Source organism: Patella vulgata, chromosome 8 (assembly GCF_932274485.2).
Source record: "Patella vulgata chromosome 8, xgPatVulg1.2, whole genome shotgun sequence".
In the NCBI taxonomy this organism is placed as follows: domain Eukaryota; kingdom Metazoa; phylum Mollusca; class Gastropoda; family Patellidae; genus Patella; species Patella vulgata.
Window position 1 is genome coordinate 28,318,555 of NC_065886.2, and position 24,006 is coordinate 28,342,560.

The 24,006-nt window shown below is 33.3% G+C and overlaps 1 protein-coding gene across 1 annotated transcript; it reads left to right on the forward strand.

Moving 5' to 3' along the window:
- The first annotated feature begins 1,023 nt into the window (after nt 1–1,023).
- On the forward strand, nt 1,024–22,533 carry LOC126829606 (protein cramped-like). Its single transcript, XM_050559551.2, has 21 exons — nt 1,024–1,426; nt 1,827–2,098; nt 2,830–2,930; nt 4,176–4,329; nt 4,720–4,788; nt 6,437–6,485; nt 6,620–6,655; nt 7,370–7,425; nt 7,828–8,027; nt 8,845–8,995; nt 9,682–10,313; nt 11,848–12,078; nt 12,965–13,093; nt 13,650–13,917; nt 14,903–14,959; nt 15,471–15,556; nt 16,688–16,850; nt 17,414–17,482; nt 18,966–19,123; nt 19,760–19,888; nt 20,243–22,533. The coding sequence occupies exons 1-21, from the start codon at nt 1,359–1,361 to the stop codon at nt 20,345–20,347; spliced, it is 3,183 nt and encodes a 1,060-aa protein (XP_050415508.1). The 5' UTR covers nt 1,024–1,358; the 3' UTR covers nt 20,348–22,533.
- The last annotated feature ends 1,473 nt before the right edge of the window (nt 22,534–24,006 follow it).

Consider the following 24,006-nt stretch of genomic DNA (forward strand, 5'->3'; position numbering starts at 1 on the left):
AGTAGTAATACTATATAACTAATACTAAAAAGTAATAGCCAATAATAGCAGGTTTTAGATGAATATTTTTATTTGGTCTATTTTGTCTTTCGTGTGTAAAAGTACTCATAGAAAGGTGTTTGTGGACATGTAGTAGCAGCAGCAGTAGTAGTAGTAGTAGTAGTAGTAGCTATTGGTTTAACGTCTGCCACCACATATTAGTGATATTGTATTTTAATAGACCAACCTATCGGTAATACTTGATTGATGAAAATAGGTCAATAGACATGATATTCTCGTCTACAATATTGTTGACGTCATTGTGACCTTAATAAATTATGTAAATATCGGTAGTTTCCAGTCATGTGATGCTGTTCAACCAATCAGATATTGGGATTCCCCTTTTTGATTCCCGCCAAGTATTTTGACAACACACCGTGCGGAATAACTTATTCGTCCACCAGTTAGCTGGTGCATAATAATGGAAGTCTATGCACAGCTTGTAAACTAACCATAATAACCAATCTTGTTCACTTCTATGTGGATACATGTTATACAGTCGTAGATAATTTTTTGATCATTATTAAGACATTTTACTTTTAGAAAATGATGATAATCAGAAAATAGAAATATTTCGATATGCATGTGACTGTGTATACAGACAGAGTAATATATACATTTTCATTTTATAAATCTACTTATCCTATTTATTAAAATAAGAAAGAAATACTCCGGTTTAACAAAAAAAAGGGGGGGGGGCAGAAATAGAATATCCAGCGACTAAATATTAATTATTACTCCACAAAAAAAGCCCAGTCACCAAAACACATAATTCTCATGTATGTATGTGGTTTCCATCGCTTCCCGAATGATAAAAAATTAAAATAAAAAAGTGTGCTCGAAAAGGGTGGGGTCTATATCTATAAATGAAAAAAAAAAAAAAAAAAATACCAAACACAATTAGTCCTGACTCCTTATTATACACCACTGTCATAATCCAGACAAATTCAAGTTATACGGTTGGGGTGCATCAACAATCCGATTCCGAATCAAGGAATATTATAGAATCAACCAAATTAAATTTATTGATTGTCGAGGAGGTTTCCCCCACCCCCACAAATAAAATAATAGTCCATATTATCTTCTAGCCAAGAATCGTTTGATGTTATCAAAAATTGCAAATTCAAAGCTCTAAAAATAATTAGGCTGCTCGGTATGCCTATTCCGTATAAACCTCTCGCAATGTTGATAACCGAGGGATGTTTTGTGTTGGGTAGTTGCCGAGACGAGTATTATGACTGTACAAAGAGAACTGCTACGAGTTATCTGGTTTTTATTGGTGTGAATATCACATAAGTGTTTGTACTTTTTCAAGATCTATGCCTTTAGCTAAACGGAGAAAAGTTTTAAATGAGGACTGTGCCGTAAAGGATGCATCTGGAAATCGGTACGTAGTCTAGTTTTCTACGATTAGTTTCGGACGTTAATGGAGAAGGCAACCGCCATCTTGACACAAATATCGAGATGGTGACTTCGATAGAGAACGGTTAACACCCCAGGTTATGTGTGAATCTCCTAAAACATACTATCATGTCGTTTTTTGACATTGCATCGTTAAGTACAGGACACATCGCGGATTAAATCATGAGAATTAACCCCCCAATAGACCTATTACAATTATCGTATTTGGACCTAGCGGCCATGTTGAATTTATTCAAACACCAAGACGTAACTAAACCCAAGTCCTTGTGAATTCGCCGGATCTCTTCTATTTATTAATTGATTTTAAGTGTTTACTAGATTGATTCCGGTCGTTTATTTATATATAATCTAATTTTCTTGTACAGGGTGAGTGTTACAACACAGGATGTTGCACAAGAAGAAGTGGATAAGAGATGCACAGTGACAGATGATGCAAAAACACAAAATTTTCCAACTTTAGAACGGCGATCAAGACACACAAGTCGTTCAGATGAAAGTGCTGTAACAGACGATGAAAAACCATCAACCCCGTCAACAAGTGTTGCCACCACCAGTGTGCCTCTGAGAAGCAGTACAAGAGTAATAAGGAAAACAAGAAAAGATTTTAGCCCCCCTGAATCACCTGTTAAAAAAACAGGTAGACCACCTACCCATAGCCTACATTGTAGATTAATATATTTACTGTACGGTACATACATCCAACACAGTAATCCCCATTACTGTTTGGTGTAATAAAAACAATTTCCTGGTAGCCTACATACATGAATACATTAGTATTACAGAAAATATTCCCCGGTAGGCCTATGCATCCATACAACTTACAAGGCCAGCTTTCTACAGTAGTGGATGGTTAATTTTTTGGTTATAAGGACTTACTTTTCCCAATTTTTGTAATCATTTGATTACAAAAAATTACTGGCCTTACCACATAAAGTTGTTTGTGGACCCTCTAGAGGTCACAATTTTTATCCAATTTTGACAAAACTTGAAATATAGGTTTATATCTCAAAGATCTCGGTTCCTTTCGATGTATTGGACCATAACTTCATGGATTATGATCCCTGATTGTACGAGAAAATTGTGGACACTCTACAGGTCACAATTCTTTTTCCAACTTTGATGAAACTTAAAATGTATTTTTATATTCCAAAGTCAGATCTTGGCTCCTTTCGAGATCGGACTATAACCTCCTGGATTATGGCCCCTTATTGTATGAAAAATCACATTTTCAGCTTGTTCACTGTCAATCTCTTGCAAAATGTGACTGTATCTTGCATGGCAACCGCTTGTTCCACACTTTTGTCCCATACCCAAAAAAATACATAAAAGACAGGATAATCAAATATTATTTATTTTTGTTTTACACAGCTAAAGAAACAAAGGTCACAACACCATTAATTAAAACAAAAAGAGGCTGGGAGCTATGGAGTACTGAAGATAAAAATATATTCTTTGAAGCCCTTTTTGAGGTAACGTAAGCTTTATTTCATTTGAAAAATATACAATTTAAATTAGATACAATAGAACCTTGTGGGGATATACATGTAGCCCATTGTAGCACTTTAATTTGACTACGATCTTTTCTAAAAAATTCAGTTCGTACCTTTCAATTGATTGTCTGTAAAAAGTTAAGCTGTTGATTAGTTTTTGCAATATACCCATCTGAAAATAGGGGAGTTGGATGGAATGGTCTAACGCATGCTTTTAGATCATAAGGTTTGTCATTAAGTCAAGTGGCTTGGTTTCGATTCTCAGCTTGTACATGACAAGGAGTATTGTTGCATGTCCAACCTCATGAGTTTCTCTTAGAATCCTCCTATTTCCTCCCACTGCTAAAGACCCATATGTGCAAGCGAATAGTCCCGAAATAGTTTACATTAAGTTGACTATAAATGCCATTTCTCTGTCTCTAGCACCATCTGAAAATATATATAACATCCATGAAAGGTGAGCACCACATAATCATAATTCCTCTACCAGAAGCAGATAAGAGATGTAAAAATGCTAAAATAACTTTAGTTCAAAGAAATCTTCTTCCTTCCACTTTCTTGGTGTATCCAAATGGAACCTACAAAATTATTGCCACTATTTTCTAATTTAACATTACAAATACAATACCAAAATCAGGAAACTTTACAATGTTTTAACACATAGGTAGGAAACATATACGTTGATTAAATTACCATTGTTTAGCCTATTTAATGAGGACGTAATTTGTCATTGTACCTGTCTCGTGTCCCTTTTTAATTACTTGTGAATCTGATGGTCAGAGTTTTAAAATTTTATTAAAATTTGCATTGATGTCTGTTTTTTTCCAGTCAAAGAAAATGTGATATCCTGGCAAAAATTCTGGCAAATTAATTTTTTTGGACTAAAATATTGTAAATCTGTGAATTCTTAACTAAATAATGAGTTGATCAACATCTTTTTCGAATATAGAACTGTACGAGAAATCTGTTTCGATTGCATCACTGTTGTGTCTGTTTGTAGTATCTTGTCTCAATCTTACCGGTCTCAATCAACTCTAGAGGTCACAATTTTATCCGAATTAAAAAAAAACTTTAAGTATATCACCGTTACACCCTAATGGTGGTTGAGTTCTAATTTCGTGCAGATAGTGTAAAAGTACGTAATACCAACAAGGTTACCCTAAAGTTTTCGTTATACTGTTTACCAAGAAACTAATTATGTTGATTTTATTCCATATCTTTCAGTATGGGAAAGATTTTGATGCTATCCAAACTATGTTAGTACAGAGAGGGAAGAAAAGAGGTCTAACACCAGAATTATTGAAGAGAAAAGATCAAGTTCGCTTTTTATATTACAGAACATGGCATAAAATTGCTAAATTTATCAATATTTCTAAAGGTTTGTATTTATTTTCAGAAGTTTTTAAGTTTTTTCCCCTCAATAGAATGTGTCGGAACATAATTTCTAATGGAATTCTGTCTGTACTATGTTTTAGTCTATATTATAGTTTTAATCTTTAGTAATATTTTTTTTTGTAAGTGTTATGTTCTTTGTTTCACAGTTTTTGAGCACTGTTACCAAAATTCATGTTAATACAATATATAAAAAAAATGTGAAAATGCATAGGCAGATACAAATTGGGAAATAGAACAGTGAAAATTATATAGTTAAAACTGGCCAGCCTACAGAGATAAACAAAACAGAACTTTAAAAGAGCAATAAAGTTTACATATGTAGTAGAAAAGGCTTAGATTTACTATTAATAGTACTGTCGTTATTTTTATTAAGATGTGAGAAAGGAAACACAAGAACTGTATGGTCTTATCAACTATGGTATTTTTCGTAAAACAGTAAAAGGTATTTCTATTTTACACTTTTCTAATACTTGGATACAAAAATAGCATAATTTTAAAAGAAAATATTTGCTGTTTTATAATCCCACATTGAAATGTGGTCATATATTGTCGTCGCCCGTGTCCATCGGTCAGTCTGTCCGGCGTCCACAATTGCTTGTGTATGCTCTAGAGGCTAGAGTTATTATCTGATTGACATTGAATTTATACACAGTGTCTATGGTCATGAGACACCGAAGCTAAATGATTTTCAACAATTTCCGATAATTACTGCCAAGAGTTATAGTCCTTGATCAATTTGAAAAATCTTGTTGACGCTCTAGAGGCTAAAGTTGATATCTGATTGACTTTGAATTTATACACATTGGTTAAGGCCATGAAACGAAGAAGCCTATTGATTTTCAATGATTTCTGACAATTACTGGTTTGTCAAAGTTATGGTTCTTGACCTTTTCAGAGTTATTGCTCTTGATCACTTTGGAAAATCTTGTGGACGCCTTAGTGATTAAATTTATCATCCGATTGACTTTAAATTTATGCGCAGTGTTTACGGTCATGAGACAATGAAGCCTATAGATTTTGAATGGATTCTGATACATATTGCCAAAGTTATGGCCCTTGATTTTCAACGATTTTTGATAAATAGAAAGAACTGCTAAATTTATGATCTTACATATTTTGTCCAAGTTCTTGTAGTTAAATTTATCATTTGAATGACTATAAATTTATGCATGTTTGTGTTCATAAGAGAAATTCTATTGATTTTCAATACTGTCAGAGTAATAGGTCTTAATCAATTTCATAAGTCTTGTGGATGTCCTGGAGGCATTATTTACATGCATTATTTAAAGTGGAACCATGTGAACGCTCTGACGACTTAAGTCATCATTTGATCTGTTTTAGGTTTATAGGCAATATTTACATGTAAATTAGTAAAACAAAGTAGCCTATTGAATTTCAGCAATTTCTGTTAATTACTTCTAACAACAAAAGTTATTATTCGATCTGTATTAGATTTATATATATCATTCAAATTAGTAAAATGAAGAAACCTTTTGAATATTGGCAATTTCTGTTAATAACTTTTAGAGTTATGGCCCTTGTTTCACTTCAAAAGTTATCATCCGTTATCAAAAGTTATACTCATTATATAAATTAAACAAAGAAGCCTATTGAATTTCAGCAATTTCCATTTATAACTTCTATATTTATAATCCTTGTTTCACTGTTGAATGACAAAAGTTATCCTATCTGTATGAATTTTATGTGCATTATTTGAATAAGTGAGACGAATAAGGCTGTTGAATTTCAACAATTTCCATTAATTATTTTTATAGTTATGTCCCTTGTTTTACCTTGTAGAACTTTGTGAATGGAATAACAATGTAAGTTATCATCTGATCGATATGAAATTGATATCAGTATCTTGTCAATTCTCTCATTACCTAAAAAAGAATGTGACAACCTCTACAATAGAATGGATATGCAGCAACTTTTTTGACTGCTCAGTCAACTTGGGTGCTGTGAGCGTACGTTTTGTTGTCTGGCAACATATCTTTATTAAATGGATACTATTCGAGAGATCATGTGTACCTTTATCGTGCTGGACACATTTTAAACAAGAAATTATTTCCTTGTCTTATGATTTTCAGGTTTAAATGAAAAGACTGCAGTGAAACTGAATGAGTTAATTAATAAAGGGTATGATAATTTACTATTTTTTATACCATTAATAGTAACAATAATAGTATACCAAATCTCTGTCCCATTCCTTAATTCAGATTATCAAATTATTATCAATAAAATTGTGTTATTATTTTTGTGATTTGTTACAGCTACACAACTCTAAGAATAAAAGGAAAGACAAAGAAGTAAGTTGTTTTATATGCCCACATTGATATGAGATCGTATGTTGTTGTCACCCCTGTCTGTCAGTCATCCGGTATAACAATGGGCTAAAGTTATCTCCTGATTGATTTGAAATTTATACACAGTGTTTATGGTCATAAAAGGCTTATAGATTTATTAATTATTTTTGTCACAGTTATGACTCTTGATTACTTGAAATTTATACGCAACGTTTATGTTCACGAGTCAAAGAAACTTATTGATTTCTAACAAGTATTGTCAGGGTTATTGCCCTTGAATTTAATCACTTTTGAAAAATGTTGTCAATGCTCTAGAGACTAAAGTCATCATCCGATTGCCTTGAAATTTATTGTATATCTTACCACACCAGATAAAATTGAAGCATTTTAAAAAATTATCTTCATTTGCTCGATAATCAGGTTTCACAGACTATTTGATTCACCTCAATAACTGAGAGAAATCTCTGATATACCAGGAAATGAAATGAAATGAAATGAGGTTTAACGTCCTACTGTTCTGCTCCGAACTGAGCTAATGAAGACAGGCATCATCATACAGTGTGCTATGAGGAAAAGTTTGCCCGGACAGCGGCAATTATTTCTTATGATATTATTAAATAGTCATAATTTGCAAATGATCTATGAATATTTTTTATGTATAAGTAATTTTTTGTACATAAATAAATTTTGTAAAGAAAAATTTTATTGTATTTAAAGATTGAAAACACCAGTTTGTAGTGCACTGAAGAAGATAAATGGACTTTTTGGAAATGGTAAATTAAGCATTTATTTCTTGTAGAATACCCAACACTAATAGCAATTACTTGTCCTTCACTTTATCTGTGAATCCCACAAATAACATATTTTACAAATGATGATTTTATTTTTCACATTTGGATCTGTTTTTCAAATGGTTTATACAGATACATGATATTCCATAGTACAGTGTGATGCCGAAACCATCAAGATCTTATTTACTCAAACTTGGGCACTGATTTCAGACAATTCTTTGAGAGTAGACAAGAAACTACAGGATGAATACTAACCTGAGTTTTCTACAGATGTTAATCAGGAATCATGTTTCCTGTAATGCCCAAATTGTATTTTAGAATCCAAGTTTTTATAAAGAAACAGTTTATGTTCATAGATATTTTATTGCTGATTTTATGTTTCAGAGAATAGAGAAGTCCATCAAGCTCATCAAGTACCAGAAAAAATTACCGTAGAGCTTTGTCCACGAACCAATAAAGCCTGGTCACAAGTTCAATCTATTTCTCAAAACCCTCGTCTGCGCATGAATTTAATGTCCGATAGAACTCTCGGAGCTGTCTTAGAATACTTGAATAAAAAATGGAAGAGTCATCGTGTCAGAGTGGTATCCTTTGAACTTTAAAATAATCCCATAGTAGGACTTAAGTTGAAGTCTTATTGACTGAAACATTAAAAATCCTATTTGATATTTTCATATGAATTTATATAAGTCAACTTGTAAATAATTTCGCTAATTTATAATTGTTTGAAAGAATATTGGTGTTCGATTTGAGGACTGTTGCATAAATATAATTTCCAAACAGCACAGCTAACTTTTCAGGCAGACAGGTAAAGTGAAAAAAATAAAATCTATCGTCTGGTTGGCCAAATAAAGTGCCCAAAATCTAATAAAACATTATTTTTAATTTTCTTTCAATTGAATACCGCAAATTTGTATTGAATTGATTATGGATTAAAACATTTTGTCTGGAGCCACTCGGCTTTGTGCGACATTTTTCAGGCGACATATTTGTGAGGGGTAGGGCAGCTGACTTTTCGGGCAGACAGATAAATACTCTTAATTAAATCGACTTGTCCATAATATCATGATTAATGTATTTGTAATAAACAATAACAATATAGACCAGCATTTTTATCAAGTCGTTGTGGCTAGATCTATGTTTGAATCTGATCATTTGTTTGTAAATATATTGTTTATAATATTGATTACAAAATGTCAAGTGAATACTCAGATTGTATTTCCAACTTTTTAGGCATGTTTATTTACTTAAAATGTGATATACCATACATTATTGACATTTTGCAAGATATCGCGATATACTGATAATATCTTGAAATTTTTGTTCTAGGTTATATTATGCTCTAGTGGGCATATCTCATAAACCATGTGTCATAAATATTTCCTTAATCATATGAAAAAGTTGGAGAATATGGATCAATGTGAAGTAAATAAAGATGATTTGACAATATTTCCCAGTAGACATTGTAAATTGAACCAAGCTATAACCATGTTACCACAAAGTGTTCCCAGATTAGATCTAACACTCTCTAATTATAAAGAAAACTTTTTGAGTAAGTATTTTTTTTTTTTTAGGAGTTGTTAATCAGACTCAGAATTTCACATTAACACTCAAAGGTGATATCTTTGCAATTTTGGCAGATAATGGTGCTAAAATCACAATGAAGAACATAAACTATATTGGTTGCTCAAAATTCCAAGCTCTTTAGTTACAGACAAAATGGTCTTAAATCAGAATGGCCTAAAAATATGTTCTAACCTGGAGATCCTGGGTTTGATCCCAATGTTGGCGGGGAAAGTAGTTGTATATTGTCGTCGCCTCCGTCCAGCGGTCGTCCACAATTTCTTGTGAACAGACTACATTGGATTCAGCTTGTTGAATTCTTATGGAAACCACTTTCAAACCGAGGTCTGAGAGAATTTGTACCGATTTTTTTCTCCACTAAAAAACCAGAAGATACCTCATGGTGACCATCTTGAATATTTAAATTTCCCCTAGGGTGCCAGCCAATGTGGCTATATTCGCAGACTGACAATGATAGCGTTGACCAATAGCAATACCTGACAAAACTTGACAATCAGAATTTAAGTGTTATATTTAAAAAAAACATAAAAAAATAGAAAAAGTATATGTTCCATAATATTTTCAGAAAATCTATAAATTACTGTATTCTACATTTAATAATGGTTATAACAGAATAGCCCCACTTTAAGTAAACTATGTTTAATTAAATTGCAGATTCACCAAGTGTAAATAAAGGGAAATCTGTGATTCCAGTAGTGGATGAAAGTGTAAAAGTTGTTTGTGATAATTCTAGTGAACCCAGTGTGCAAATGATCAACCAGACGACACCACCAAAACAAATAAACAAAACACCACCTGGTAAATCAAAAGACTTACCTGAAGAACAGCTGTCCATTAAGTCGGATACAGTTCCGTTCTTAGAAGATGAAAATGCTGTATTTCCGGACAACTTGTTCTCTAATTGTGATTCTGTACCTAGTACATCATCAACTGAAAATAATAATAAAACTTCTAAGGGTTCAACCAGTGAGAGCCCCATGCAAAGTGCAAATACACCACAAGGCAAAACGAACTGTGATGAAAGTCATGATTCCGTTCAGGAAAAACTTCAGAAACTGTATGAAGATTCAAAGCAAGGATGGACTGCTGAAACAGGCAAAAATGTTACCTTAGCTCAGCTAATGCTCATGTGCGGGAAAGACAAAAAGTTATTCTTGGAGTATGAATGGTGTCCTAAGACAGTTAGTAATGAACTTCTCACAAATAATTTAGCAAATATGTTACGGAGATTGGCTCATTTGGCAGCAACAGAGTTCTCAGACTTTTCAAATACAAAATCAAAATCGGTACGTTCATATTTTTCTATGCCCACATTTAATGTTTTGTCACCCGTGTTCTTCCATCCATCCACATGTCCTTGTGAACACATTAGATTCTATATTTGTTTACCCATGAATAAGCCAAAGTACTTAAGAAATAGCTTAGTATACATTTTTATATGCCAACATGTGGACGTATTATGGTGTCGCCCCTGTCCGTCCGTTCACTTTTTGTTTGTGGACACTGTATTCTATTGGCTTATTTCAGGCTTCTATCCAATTAAAACAAGCCTTTCATTAGCATTCGATATCCTATTTAATATTATTTCATCACATCAAACTTTGAGACTGTTTATATATAGAGTGATAAAACAATTTGTCAGTCAGTTGGTACCTGATAATCAAGGCTAAGTCATGATTGAGAGAGTGGTAATAACAAAAACAAAACTTTTAGCAGGAATTTAAAGATGTTAACTTTCTGTGATTTATTACAAATAATAAGTGCATTATAAAGTATGTAGGTCTGTGTTGTCTTTAGTGAAAGAAAACAATATGGTAGCAACGATTAATGGTTTGAAAGTCAGATATGATATGAAAACGAATAATGATAGTAATTTTTTGAACTGACTTACCTGTCCAGTCGGCCGTTGAATGTAAATACGATAATTGATACATATCATCTATTTAGTTGTAAAATGCAAGGATCAGCGTAAATAATAGAGAGGTGACCTGTGTTTACGTGAATCGGAGAATTATAACCACTGATTGACCCTTTATAAATAATTGTCTCATAAATAGCAACTTCTGGTACTGGTCGGTAAACCTTTTACTTAAGTTAAATGAAAATAGTTGTGGGTTCCATTTTAAGCGATACAAGCAATCAAAATCATGTACAGCCTATGCCCTACAAGTTTCTGCAAGTAAAAAAGGCCATGCACTGTGCATGACCAAAAATGTTTTCAGAAAGGAAACCTGTAAAAGCTCCTATTGATTAATGTTACTTATATATCATGACCTGTAAAATGGCCTCCAGAAACGTTCCATATGTAACATCTGATGGTTAAAGGGTTAAGAGCAGAGATTTTAATCAATTAAAACGTTATGCAGATAATCATTGCTCCAACATTACTCATTAGTATTTCTTCAAATTTATATTTGGTTTGAATGTCAAGTTTTTCTGTCATTCCCCCTACCATTGGCTTTTAAATTCATGCAATATTGTAAACCCAAGATCTCAAAAGAATTTTTTAAAACACAGTGAGATTGCTCATTATAGCATTAGAATGAACCCCTATCCAATTTCACAATTTTCAGATTGTAAATATGAAACGCTTTCTATGGCATAATGTCTATTCACGTTTTGTCTTAAATATTGTGGACATTATTATAGTATGAATTTCTCAGTGGATTTATTTAAAACTTGGTGAAGTTTTTCATTGTTGTTTACAAGTTCAAGCTTTTGTGGAGTAGAAAGAAAACAAGCCCTTTTCAATGGCTATTTATACAGCTTTTTAACTAGATATTAATTATTAATTTTTACTGGTCCTTTTTCTCATTTCAGCACTCATCCAAAACTACTCCTTGTTCTATGTGTGGAACTGTTGCTTCAAGATCAAAAGTTCAAACAGCTAACAAGGGTGTTAATACAAGAACCAAATGTATTAAAACAATAGAAGAAGAACCACCAGAGAGTATGATGAATACAGTCTCACATGATGGTATGACTGGGAATATGATTTCACCAGATATTTCTGTTGTTAACCCATGTGCAAGTCAGGTTATGGCCACTCAGGTAATCTATGTTTTATCTTGTAGAAAAATAACATGCCAGTTTTAATGAAATAAAATGGGGTTTAACGTCCTAATGTTCGGCTCCAAACTGGGCTTATGAAGACATGCATACGCCATACAGTGTGCTATATTGAAATCCAACTGCCAAGGGATCTTTTATATACATGCCAATGTATACATGTGACCTCGGTTTTCCATGCGTACTTGTCAGGCCCTCCGTCCTGCACCACTGACAAGGAGAAATCCTGATAAACTTTCTCGGCCAGTGCAGAGATCGAACCAGTTTTAATGAACCACAAAAGTGACAAGTTAAAATTATTGACTGCGTGGACAACTTAGCTGCTGTGGGCATATGATTATGATTTTTTGCCTGACAACCTGTCTTAATGGTGTGGAATGCATAACCTGTACAGAACCTACTTCTAATGAATGATCTGTACTGTATTTTTCAAAAGATTTACAAAATAAGTGTTGATATTCAAAACACTAGAATTTAATTTTTGGGCAACAATGGACAAAGATATACACGAAATTGTCATGTAATTAACTGACTGAATGCAGCAACGATAGTTTGTCGGTCCATTGTCCGTCAGCTTGTGAATGTGGTAAAGACTATACGAAAAGACATGTTTTTAGTTTGTCGTCACGCCTGTCAGTCCGAACGTCCATTCACATTTTGTTTGTGGACACTCTACAGGTCATAATTTTTATTCAGTTTTGATGAAACTTATCACATATCCCAAAGATCTTAGATCCATTTGATATTGATGCATGTCAGCCAGTAACATTCTGGATTCCCTTGATTGTACAAAAAATCACTTTTTTAGCTTGTTCTCTGTCTATCTCTTTCAAAAAATGATATCAATTATTTTGTTCTTTTTCTATAGATACCTATATCACAACAAAATGGTGTATTTAGAGTACCTATGGCTGTACCATTACGTGGATGTGGTGGTCAACAAACACGAGTTTCACAGGCAGCAGTTAATCAATTAATACGACCACCTGAACCAAAAGTAAGTTTACATTTTCAAACAATGTCTTGGTATAAACATATTTTAACTCCCAAGGAATAAGCACTAATCAAGTTTTAGGTGTCTAGCCTTTTATTTTCATTATGAAGCAGAAGACAGTGGATAAAAATCTACAATGCTACTATAATTATAAATAGATATATGCACCTCTTCCTTTATCAGCAGTCGAGAAACTTTATCAGGATTTTCCAACGTCAGTGGTGCAAGACAGGGGGCCTAAGAAGGACAGCTGTCTAGTCATTCGGATGGTACCAAAAAACGAGGTTTCCGTGTACACATTGGCATGCAAGTAAAAGATCCCTTGGCAGTTGGAATTTGATAAAAGAGTAGGCCCTAATGCCGCTGCCCAGGCAAAATTTCCCTCATAGCATACTGTATGGTACATGCCCGTCTTCATTAGCCCAGTCAGAGCAGAACAGTAGGAGGTTAAACCTTATTTCATTTCATTTCCTTTATCCACACGTACACAAAAGTCCTTTAAATAAACTGATACAATATTTTCAGCATATAAACTACGATGTACCTTTATCCATTTCAGGCTAATTTTCTTATACCACGTAAAAGAAAGAAACAGCGGAATAAGTCCATCATCATTCAGCGAACACTTTTACCGAAAACAACAAAAGAACAAGCTTTTACTATCATGTCAAATTTACCATCTAACCAACAACAGTTATTAACAAACAGTGGTACAACTTTACCTTTAAACCAAGGCAGTGTTATCACCCAACCTTTTTCTCCAATAAGTCTCAACTCATCTTTACAAACAGCTCAACCTAGTCCACCTATATTACCTATAATAACAGGTATGTTTACATCAACCTAGTCCACCTATGTAATAACGGGTATGTTTATATCAACCTAGTTCACCTGTAATAACAGGTATGTTTATATCAACCTAGTCCGCCTATATTACATGTAATAATTGGTATGTTTATAACAACCCAGTCCACCTATATTACATGTAATAATAGGTATATTTATATCAACCCAGTCCAGCTATATTACATGTAATAACAGGTATGTTTATAACAACCCAGTCCGCCTATATTACATGTAATAATAGGTATGTTTATAACAACCCTGTTCACCTATATTACATGTAATAATAGGTATGTTTATATCAACCCAGTCCACCTATATTACATGTAATAATAGGTATGTTTATATCAACCCAGTCCACCTATATTACATGTAATAACAAGTATGTTTATAACAACCCAGTCCACCTATATTACATGTAATAACAGGTATGTTTATAACAACCCAGTCCACCTATATTACATGTAATAACAGGTATGTTTATAACAACCCAGTCCACCTATATTACATGTAATAACAGGTATGTTTATAACAACCCAGTCCACCTATATTACATGTAATAATAGGTATGTTTATAACAACCCAATCCACCTATATTACAATATTACATGTAATAATAGGTATGTTTATATCAACCCAGTCCACCTATATTACATGTAATAATAGGTAAGTCTATATCAACCCTGTCCACCTATATTACATGTAACCATAGGTATGATTGTATTACCTATAATGTTTATGTTTAAACCTAATCCACTTATGTTCCCTGTAATTATGTGCAGCTGGCTACCACATCCATCCATTCACTTGATTGGATAGTACTTATATAGTTTGATGTGCCTCCAGCACTTACTATTATGAAAACAGGTATGTTTATATCAACCTAGACCACCTCTATTTACATTGGCCACCTACAATAAATTGTCTACTTAGATGAAAACTGAAGATTTTTGACATTCTTTTATGTAGGTATGGGTGAAAATCCGTCGACTATATCGGTTCCAGTTACAGAAACGGTTACTATAGGTGAGCTCATTTTCTTTACTACTACTACTGGGGTGTGGTGGTTTCAATGTCTAAAGATATGACCCTCTTGGATAAATGTTTTGTGTATTGGGGGGTGCGGGAGGGGATGTAGGCAGGCCATTCGATAATCTTATAAATTAGTATAACATTTATTTATAGCACTGTACATCTTTATAGAAGTATGTATAATGTCCTTAGGCAACTGTTTTGCTTTTTGTGGGGTGGTATTTATTTGTGGGGGAGGGGGGGCAGCAAAGCGTAAAATTGTTGGTAAATTTGATAAAACATTAATTTCTTGCATGAAATAAGCGTATAAAATGGCCCTATGGGCATCTTTTGAGTTTTGTGGGTAGGATGCAATACTAAATTTGGTTTCAAATTGGTCTTGATGATCCCCCTGTAGATAAGTAAAACATTATTTTCTGAAACATTAATGCTTAAAATTGGCGAGAAATGTGAAAATGTTGATATCAATGATGATCATCTTATAAATTACTTTATTATTTTCCAGAAACAGGACAGTTGGATCTAATACAACAGAAGAACCGTGAAGAAAATCTCTCGATAGATATCCCCTTTAATAATAATATGCAACAGGTAAATTGATATTTAATGTAATTTTATTTCATACTGATTATTTTATTAAACAGCACATAAAACTAAAAAAGCAAATTGTGTAAAAGTATGTAATGCCAAGGTTGTGGACCCTCTAGAGGTCACAATTTTTGTCTTTATATCCCAAAAAGGGGATCAAATGGCTAAGTGGGTAAGACGCTGGCTCGCTATCCTGGAGGTCGGGTGTTCAATCACTGCACTGGCCGAGAATTTTCATTCCGATTTTCCAGCGTGGTTTCCCCTTGTCAGTGATGCAGGACGAAGGGCCTGACAAGGAAAGCTGTCTAGTCGTTCGGATGGGACAAAAAACCATGGTACACATAGGCGTGCACGTAAAAGATCCCTTGGCAGTTGGAATTCGATATAAGAGTAGGCCGTAGTGCCGCTGCCGGGGCAAAATTTCCCTCATAGCACACTGTATGGCACATGCCCGTCTTCATTAGCCCAGTTTAGGAGCAGAACAGTAGGATGTTAAACCCCATTTCATTTCGTTTCATTTATATCCCAAAGATTTCAGCCCCTTTCGATATTTGTGCATTTCAGACAATAATTTCTTGGATTATGGCCCCTGATTGGAGGAATATTTGTGAAAATCAGATTGAATTCAAGCATTGATATTTTGATTTGTTTTTTTTGTTTTTTTAAATTAAATGTTAAATAATCAATTTAACTTGGACCAACCCATGAGAAATTTGATACTTTAGCAAAAAATGCAAATGACACATCGTTAATTTAACTATAGAATAATTTGTTTTATAATATGAAACAAATTAGCATAGCTTATTAAGATCCTATTCAGCATTTGTCTTATAAATGCCATAACCAGAACAGTTGCTGTAGCAAATACTTATAAAATTGGTGTAGAAGTTGACTGCCTTAGTTCGATGATGATCATTTTCTGCTATGGCTAAGTAGAGATATGCAAATTAATTGGTCAATGCTTTGGGACACTATAACTTTGCTTCTAATAATGTCATCTGCCTCACTGTTGGCTTGTTATTCATCATTTTGAGTCCATTTTATTGTGGATTGAGCTGTGAAAATTGAAACAATATCTCGAAAATGCAAATGACAATCGGCGGCTTAAAAAATTTGTTTTCTTTTATTTTCTAGTCTGTGTTAAGAATAGATAATACAGTTACATGTAGTAATTCAAGTAGTGGATTATCTAGTATGTTATCTTCACCTGTCAAAGATAGGATGCAATCAATCAGACATACATCACCACCTAATCTATCAACATTATTAGACATGTCATTACCTGGACCCCCTAATGGTAATTATACAATTATTTATATAAACATTTCATTCTTTTACTTTCCAGCTGCTGCTAATTCAGCAATTAATGGGAACTAACCAAAACTAAAGTACACAATGTTAGCTAAAAATGAATTATGTATGATTTAGATAAAGAGCTTGCCGTTCTTGCTATATAGTTCAAAAATAAATAACGAGAAATGAAAATATTGAAAATTTCAGTCAAATTACTTTATTCTCATCGAAGTGTTTGAAGTTTTGACAATATAGTCGTCATATCAAGTACCATTGCTAAAATAATAAATAGTCTTGATTACCTTTTTTGTTGTTAAATTTTAAGACAAGTTTAAATTCATTAAATATCTGAAGCCATCCGTTGGCCCAGAGATAATTTATATAAAATTTGAAGCTAGAAAATAGACCTGCAATAGACAGATCTAACCTTCACATAATACATCCTTAAACAATTTGGGAGTTTTGGAGTTTACTTTGTACATGAGCAAAGCTATTGATGTTCTTTATGTACACAGATGATGGGTAAGGTTGTCAGTTTTATAAATCCACTTTTCATAATTTTTTCAGGAGCTGATAACAGTACAGCTGAAAAATTACTTGATATTGCTCTGGTTAATTCTAATTCAGGATTTGCAAGTAAGATTAGTTATCTACTTAGTATACATTTACCAACTATTATAGTGAACATGCATCCACAGCTCTAGCAGGCCTCGACATAAGAGGAGATCGAACCGGTCGATCGCCTGCCGATCACCAAAATCTAAATAAGGGGGATCAACATTTCGATCACGATATGAACAGCAGGCGAACGGACGAATAGTTCACCTTATTTTACATCAATTCCTGTGTTATTCAAAACAAAATTCAGCATTCAATTTTCGTGTACGTAAGATTGAAAGTAATTAGCCGAATTGTGTTCGATCCATAGATATCTATAGTGAAAAAATTCATGGTTCAGTCTCAATCGGGTTTTTCCGCAAGAACTACGAGCTTCGCGGAGCCGAAGTCAGAGTGACCCGTAAGTTATAAAGCGTTTGCTTGGCCAGCTGGAATACACATGGCCAATGAAATATCACGTTTTTTACACTTTGCGAAGTCCGCCAAATATGGCTACGAAAAAGCCTTAAACTGTGCATCTGAAAACTTTCAATAAGTTGCCTTTCAAAGACGAATTCACAATTTTACAACTGGATGATGATATAACCAAACTTCAGTGCAAAATATGTTCAAGTCATCTGTCAGTGATACGTGTTGAAGCCGGTCGGAGATATGTCAAAGGTATCGCCTTCAAGGGAATTGTTAACCTCGCAAACGGTGTCGAGTGTGTGCATCGTGGAAATTTATTCCGTCATTATCAAGGCAGGTGGACTGCACGATTGGTGATCATTTTAGGAGATCAATTGATCTCCTTGTGTCTTGAGGCGATCATAAAACTGATCACCTCATTGAAAAACCAGGAGAACGATTCGTTGATCCCCTTATTTAACCTTATGTCAAGGCCTGCTCTAGTTAGATCTTTGATATTGTCTACACTTGACTATTGCAATAGTCTACTTGTTGGCATTTTAAAGTATCAAATAGAACAACTCAATGCATCCAAAATACAGCAGCTCACATTTTGTCTATGTCAAATCCACGCACTCATGTCACGCCAGTACTGAAGAAACTACATTGGTTGTCTGTTCAAGCCAGGATCGATTTCAAAATATTGTCTATTGGCTATCAGTGGATGAAAATGCTCCAAAGTAGCTGTGCAATCTCTTGAAATTTTACGTCCCATCTAGGCAGTTATGATCAATAAATCAGAAAAAATTACATAACTTGAAATAGAGGTTTATGTTCCAAAGATCACAGTCCCTTTTAATATTGACACATGTCGCTCAATAACATCCTGGGATTTGGCTCCTTATTGTACGAAAATTAATTTTTTAGCTCGTTCTATGGTTATATCTTGCATGGCAACCGCTTATTAATTATACAAACTCCTTACTCCATATTGGGGAGTTGTATCTGGTCTTCTAGAAAGACTTGTGCATACTTTTAAACATTTTGTTAAAATCTTCCTTTTTAAACACACATTCTAAGATATATATTTATGTTATTTATTATATAATTTCAGCCTTTCTAGATACTCCTATCAAGAGCAGTAAAAGTGATTTATTATTAAAAACATCAACATACCCTGATAGAAGTAATATATCGCCACCAACCAGTCCTAATCCTACCCTACTAAAACTTGGTTTCTCAGCTTCAGATGTTCAGTGGTTAAATGGAGAGGTATGTATTAACTTAATTTAAACACTGTTCTATGGTTAGAAGCATTGGGGATGAACCCTATTGATGATGAGCATTCTGGGACTTTCGGTTCCGGTGTTATCAATTTTACTCAACATCCAAGTTTTCCTTTCTCAGATAAGCTGCAGTTGAGACCAAGCTGCTGCGTCGGCATATTTCAATGCTTTACGTGGTTATCTTCAATATAAACTGAATTCACATTTTACCTTCCACTATTAGTTATAGTTAGTGCAGGAGAACTGCACCACACACAAACAGAATCAAATACCATAGGTCATTATAGACATATGTTGTTAAAAATCAGTGCCAGTGAATAAAGTACATTATTTAGAGTAACATCTGGTATATTATTATCAATTTGAGGTATTTTAACACTTCCATTATATCAAAACTTTATTCCAGCAAATTTTCATGAAATTTTACATACATATATAGAAACACTCGCCCGAAACACATGCTCACAAAAAAATAATGAATGAGTGTATTTGAAAGATAAGAAGTATCAAATGAAAAATAACAGTCTTCGAATTCTAGACAGATGTTTATATCCTAATTGTTTCATATAAAATTCTAGGATTTAAATTGTTATTTCATTATAAAGTTATTATATATTTTTAGGGACAAGACATATCGTTGAGCAGTTTTTTGACTGATTCACCATTGAAAAAGAATACAGGCAGCTCCTCCAACTCTAATAGTTTTGGACCACCACAAAATATCTTCAGCGAACACTCTCAGGATTCTCTAGTAAGTTTTATTATAACATGTTATTTTGTTTTTGGGTTCATCCTCATGAATGAATACAACCAGAAGTAACCTCACAGAGTTATCTGGGTTCCCTGATTTCCTTCAACTACTAAATGGCTCTGTGCAAATACATTTTTAAACGCCAACCGCTCTTAGAAATACAGAGTTAGTTTCTAAATGACTGACTTGTGTTCAAGTGGATGTTTAGCCGAATTTCCTGCCTTTTGCTTTCTTTATAACTATACAAACAAAGATTACAAACTAAAAAAGGTACAGTTATAAAGAATCAAATCAGTCATTTGAATTGCAACATTTCTTGTCATCTTTAGTAAAACCTTTTGTGTTATATTTCAGGTAGAGACGTCTTTTCAGTCTATGATGAATGAAAGTAGTATAGATTTAGTCAGCAAGTTTGCTAAATTAGCTGATCACATAGCTGGTCCACAAGATAAAACGTAGTCAAAATATAATACAGTTACCTTGTACACAATAGATAGTTACTATATAGTTACAATACTTACATGTTCATACTGCACATTACACAAAATAGTCACACTAATATTACTATAGTAATATATAGTCTTTGCAGTTCAAGAAAAATACATTTTAGTAGTTATGTTCATAATGAACTTAGATAAATTAATAGATTTTGTAAAAAAAAAGGTAATAGTAAATGATTTTGATTGGAGTGTGTTTTTTCAATGTACTGGTATACAATTTATTTCTGAAATAAGGATTGTTTGATTTTTTTTTTTTTCATATATGATTTGCAAACAGTTGTGATATAGATATCAGTTGGTTGATTTTGTATGTATTTAATTGTTAATTCTTATTATATGAGCCATCTACTTTATAAATCAGAGATATCAGTTTAATTCAAAACAAAGCAATAACCTACTATAAAATCCTTACCACTAAACTTAGTGTTATCTGCGGTTGCTTTAAATTTATTTCAGAATAATATATTCCCACAAATAAAAGTTATCAAAAATTCAGCTGTGAATGTAAAGAACCCAGCCATTACATCATAAATGAAACCAATTTGATTTTCAGTGGGTTTGTGAAATTATTTTAGCAATTTAGGATCAACAGATATTTGGGTGTTTGGATAAACCACATGTTGGTAAATTTGAAATGGCAATAAAATGGATCTCCATATCATGATTGATGTCGTAAGAGTACTGTCACAGGAATTTGAGTTTTATATTCAGTCACATCGTATTTACAGGTTTTCTTTAAAAATGTGGATCTGTTGATAGAGATGTTGATAATTATTCTATAAAATCAACGACAATGTAAATCGGCTACATAATTGAAATAGGACCTACTAGATTTTTATAGTTTGTTGAATTAACAAAAAGGCCTCAATGTGCAAAAGCTTCGATGTTTTTTTTAATTAAATTAAAACCTTTTTGTACCTTAATTACAGATAATTCCAACATGTGTCAAGTTTTCATATTTTTCTCAGCTTAGGTAATATTGATTTATTGAAAAATTATTATATTTTGTTTAATATATATACGTAAAGTATTTTCTGTCAGTAAGTTGTGTTGCGGCTTGCTGTGTACAATTTAATTGCGTATTAATGTGATATGTAAAATATTATTTATTCTTACAATATTGGAATGTGTCCCAAATGTTACTTAATATTAATCAGTATTCAAGATTAAAAAGGGCATATCTTGCCTTTTATTACTTTAAGTTATGTTATTTCCAAGTTAATATTGTATTAAAAGCTTCAATTTTTAATAGCATATTTTTTTTTTTTTCTATTTTTATTTATTTAAGACAAAGTATTCAGCTTAAAACTATATATGATTTACATGACAGTTTATATTGCAGTCATCATTTAATGAACCATAGCATGTTAATATTGACATTTACCAATAATATTTATACTATCCTTGAGAACCATGTCAGATTAAAATATTTATTGAATGAAATTGGCATGGAAAATGGTTGTTTATTTTATGATGCTAGATGGCCTAATATTAATTTGATTAGCCTATTTTGTTTTGCTTATAATATTTCTTGAATAATTTTTATACGCCCATATTTTCATGTTGACTTATATTGTTGTCACCCCTGTTCGTCCGAAGGTTCCCATTTTGTTTGTAGACACTCGACAGGTCAAAATTTTATCCATTTTTGACGAAACTTGAAATTTGGGTTTATATCCCAAAAATCTTGGTTCCTTTTGATATGGGCATTTATCGGACCGTTATTTCATGGATTATGGCCCCTGAATGTACGAAAAATCACGTTTTTAGCTTGTGGACACTCTAGAGGTCACAATTTTTATCCAATTTTGATGAAACTTAAAATATATTTTTATATCTCGAAGACCTTCTTTGTTCTGATATGGATGCATGTTGGACTGTAACATCCTGGACTATGGCCCTTTATTGTACGAAAATCGCTTTTAGCTCGTTCTCTGTCCGTCTGTTACAAAATGTGGGCATATCTTGTATGGCAACCGCTTGTTATACAGTCCTTTGGTTTTTTGTTCTGAATCATTTGTGATTTTTTTCTTATCCTTAAAACCAAAGAACTGTATATTTTCCTGTTCTAAAGTAACAGTTTAACTGTTTTGTTTCTTTAAAATCGATATATTTTGAACGCTCATTAAAGCAATACCAAGAAGACTAATTTGATTATTTTTCCTATAGCCTTTTATTTAAACGACAATATCCCAAGAGCAATAACCCATGTCAAGTTAATCTTGTTTTTCAAGGACATATTTAAAAACCTTGCCTTTTTATCCCATACATTTTAACAGGGTGGCCTCAAAGCAAATCTTGCTTGATTGTTACATCTGTGGCATATATACTGAGACTCAATGAAAACACACCACTTTATAGAAGGCTGATTGTCAAACTGGTTTGAAAGATGCATTTTGATATTTCAAATCAGAATGTAACATCAGATCACGGAAATGGAATTTATAGATATCGCAAATTTCTACTGTGAATAATTGACAAAAAGATTAAACAGCCAGTATTCATTTTTATCACTGTTGTACAAGCATAAGGTTATCTGATTGTGACTACTGGATTAAGGTCATCTCTACATGTTAGGTGAAACATAACGCTAACGCTACAATATACGTCCACATTCCAATTCTGCTTTGATTGACAAGGTACTTTGTCAAGAAGGCTAGGCTTTTGGTTTGTTTAGCGTTGAGGGTCGTGCATCAACATCAATAGTTCCTGTCCTTGGGGGTCGGGCATGCACCAAAAACAATAGGGATCTTCCTTGGGGTATAAGGAATAAGTATACCAAGTTTGAAGAAAATCCAGTAAGAATTGCGCCCTGTAGGCGACACAAAGACACACGAAAAGAAAATGGGAAATGGGCGTGGCTCTGCCCCTGGGGGTTGGGCATGTACCCCAAACGATAGGGATGTTCCTTAGGGTACAAAGAATGTGTATGCAAGATTATAAGTTAAGAAATGTGGCCTGTAGACGACAAACAAACAAATACTAGAAATGGGCGTGGCTCTGCCCCTGGGGGTCGGGCATGCACCAAAAACAATAGGGATCTTCCTTGGGGTAAACCCGAATTTTACATGGGAGACAACTCTTTAAAGCATATCACGCCGAATTTTACATGGGAGACAACTCTTTAAAGCATATCACGCCAGTTTGACATTGTTAGACGGAGTTATCTCCTCCGAACCAAGTGAAACCGAAGTCTGAAATTAAATCCCAATCTGACAAAAGTACTTAATATTCTTAAAAGACAAATTATTAATAATAAATTTGGTACTAAATTATAATAACGAATGACACCCAAACATAAGACTTTTTAAAAATGTACATCCTGAAAACGCACATGTACTTGCAGTTACATGAATTTATAATTTATTTAGTGTGAGAGAGAGAGAGAGAGAGAGAGAGAGAGACATTGTCATTGCAGTACCAAAAGGTCTTTAGCAGTGGGAGGAAAGGGGGAGAAAACGGTGGTTTGAAACGTCAACAAATAACCGGTATAAATACTTCTAACACTTACAAAGCGTTCTGAAAAATAAGTTGAACAAAGGCTCTCAGAAACCACTCACAAAAACCCGAATGTTACATGGGTGACAACTATTTAAAGCATATCACGTCAGTTTGACA

What these genes read in the sequence shown, in the direction of transcription:
- LOC126829606 (XM_050559551.2), top strand. Translation starts at nt 1,359, where the DNA reads ATGCCTTTAGCTAAACGGAGAAAAGTTTTAAATGAGGACTGTGCCGTA. An exon ending in TTATAAAGAAAACTTTTTGA is followed by an intron (nt 8,996 to 9,681) that starts GTAAGTATTTTT and finishes ATTAAATTGCAG; the next exon opens with ATTCACCAAGTGTAAATAAA. An exon ending in ATTACCTGGACCCCCTAATG is followed by an intron (nt 16,851 to 17,413) that starts GTAATTATACAA and finishes TAATTTTTTCAG; the next exon opens with GAGCTGATAACAGTACAGCT.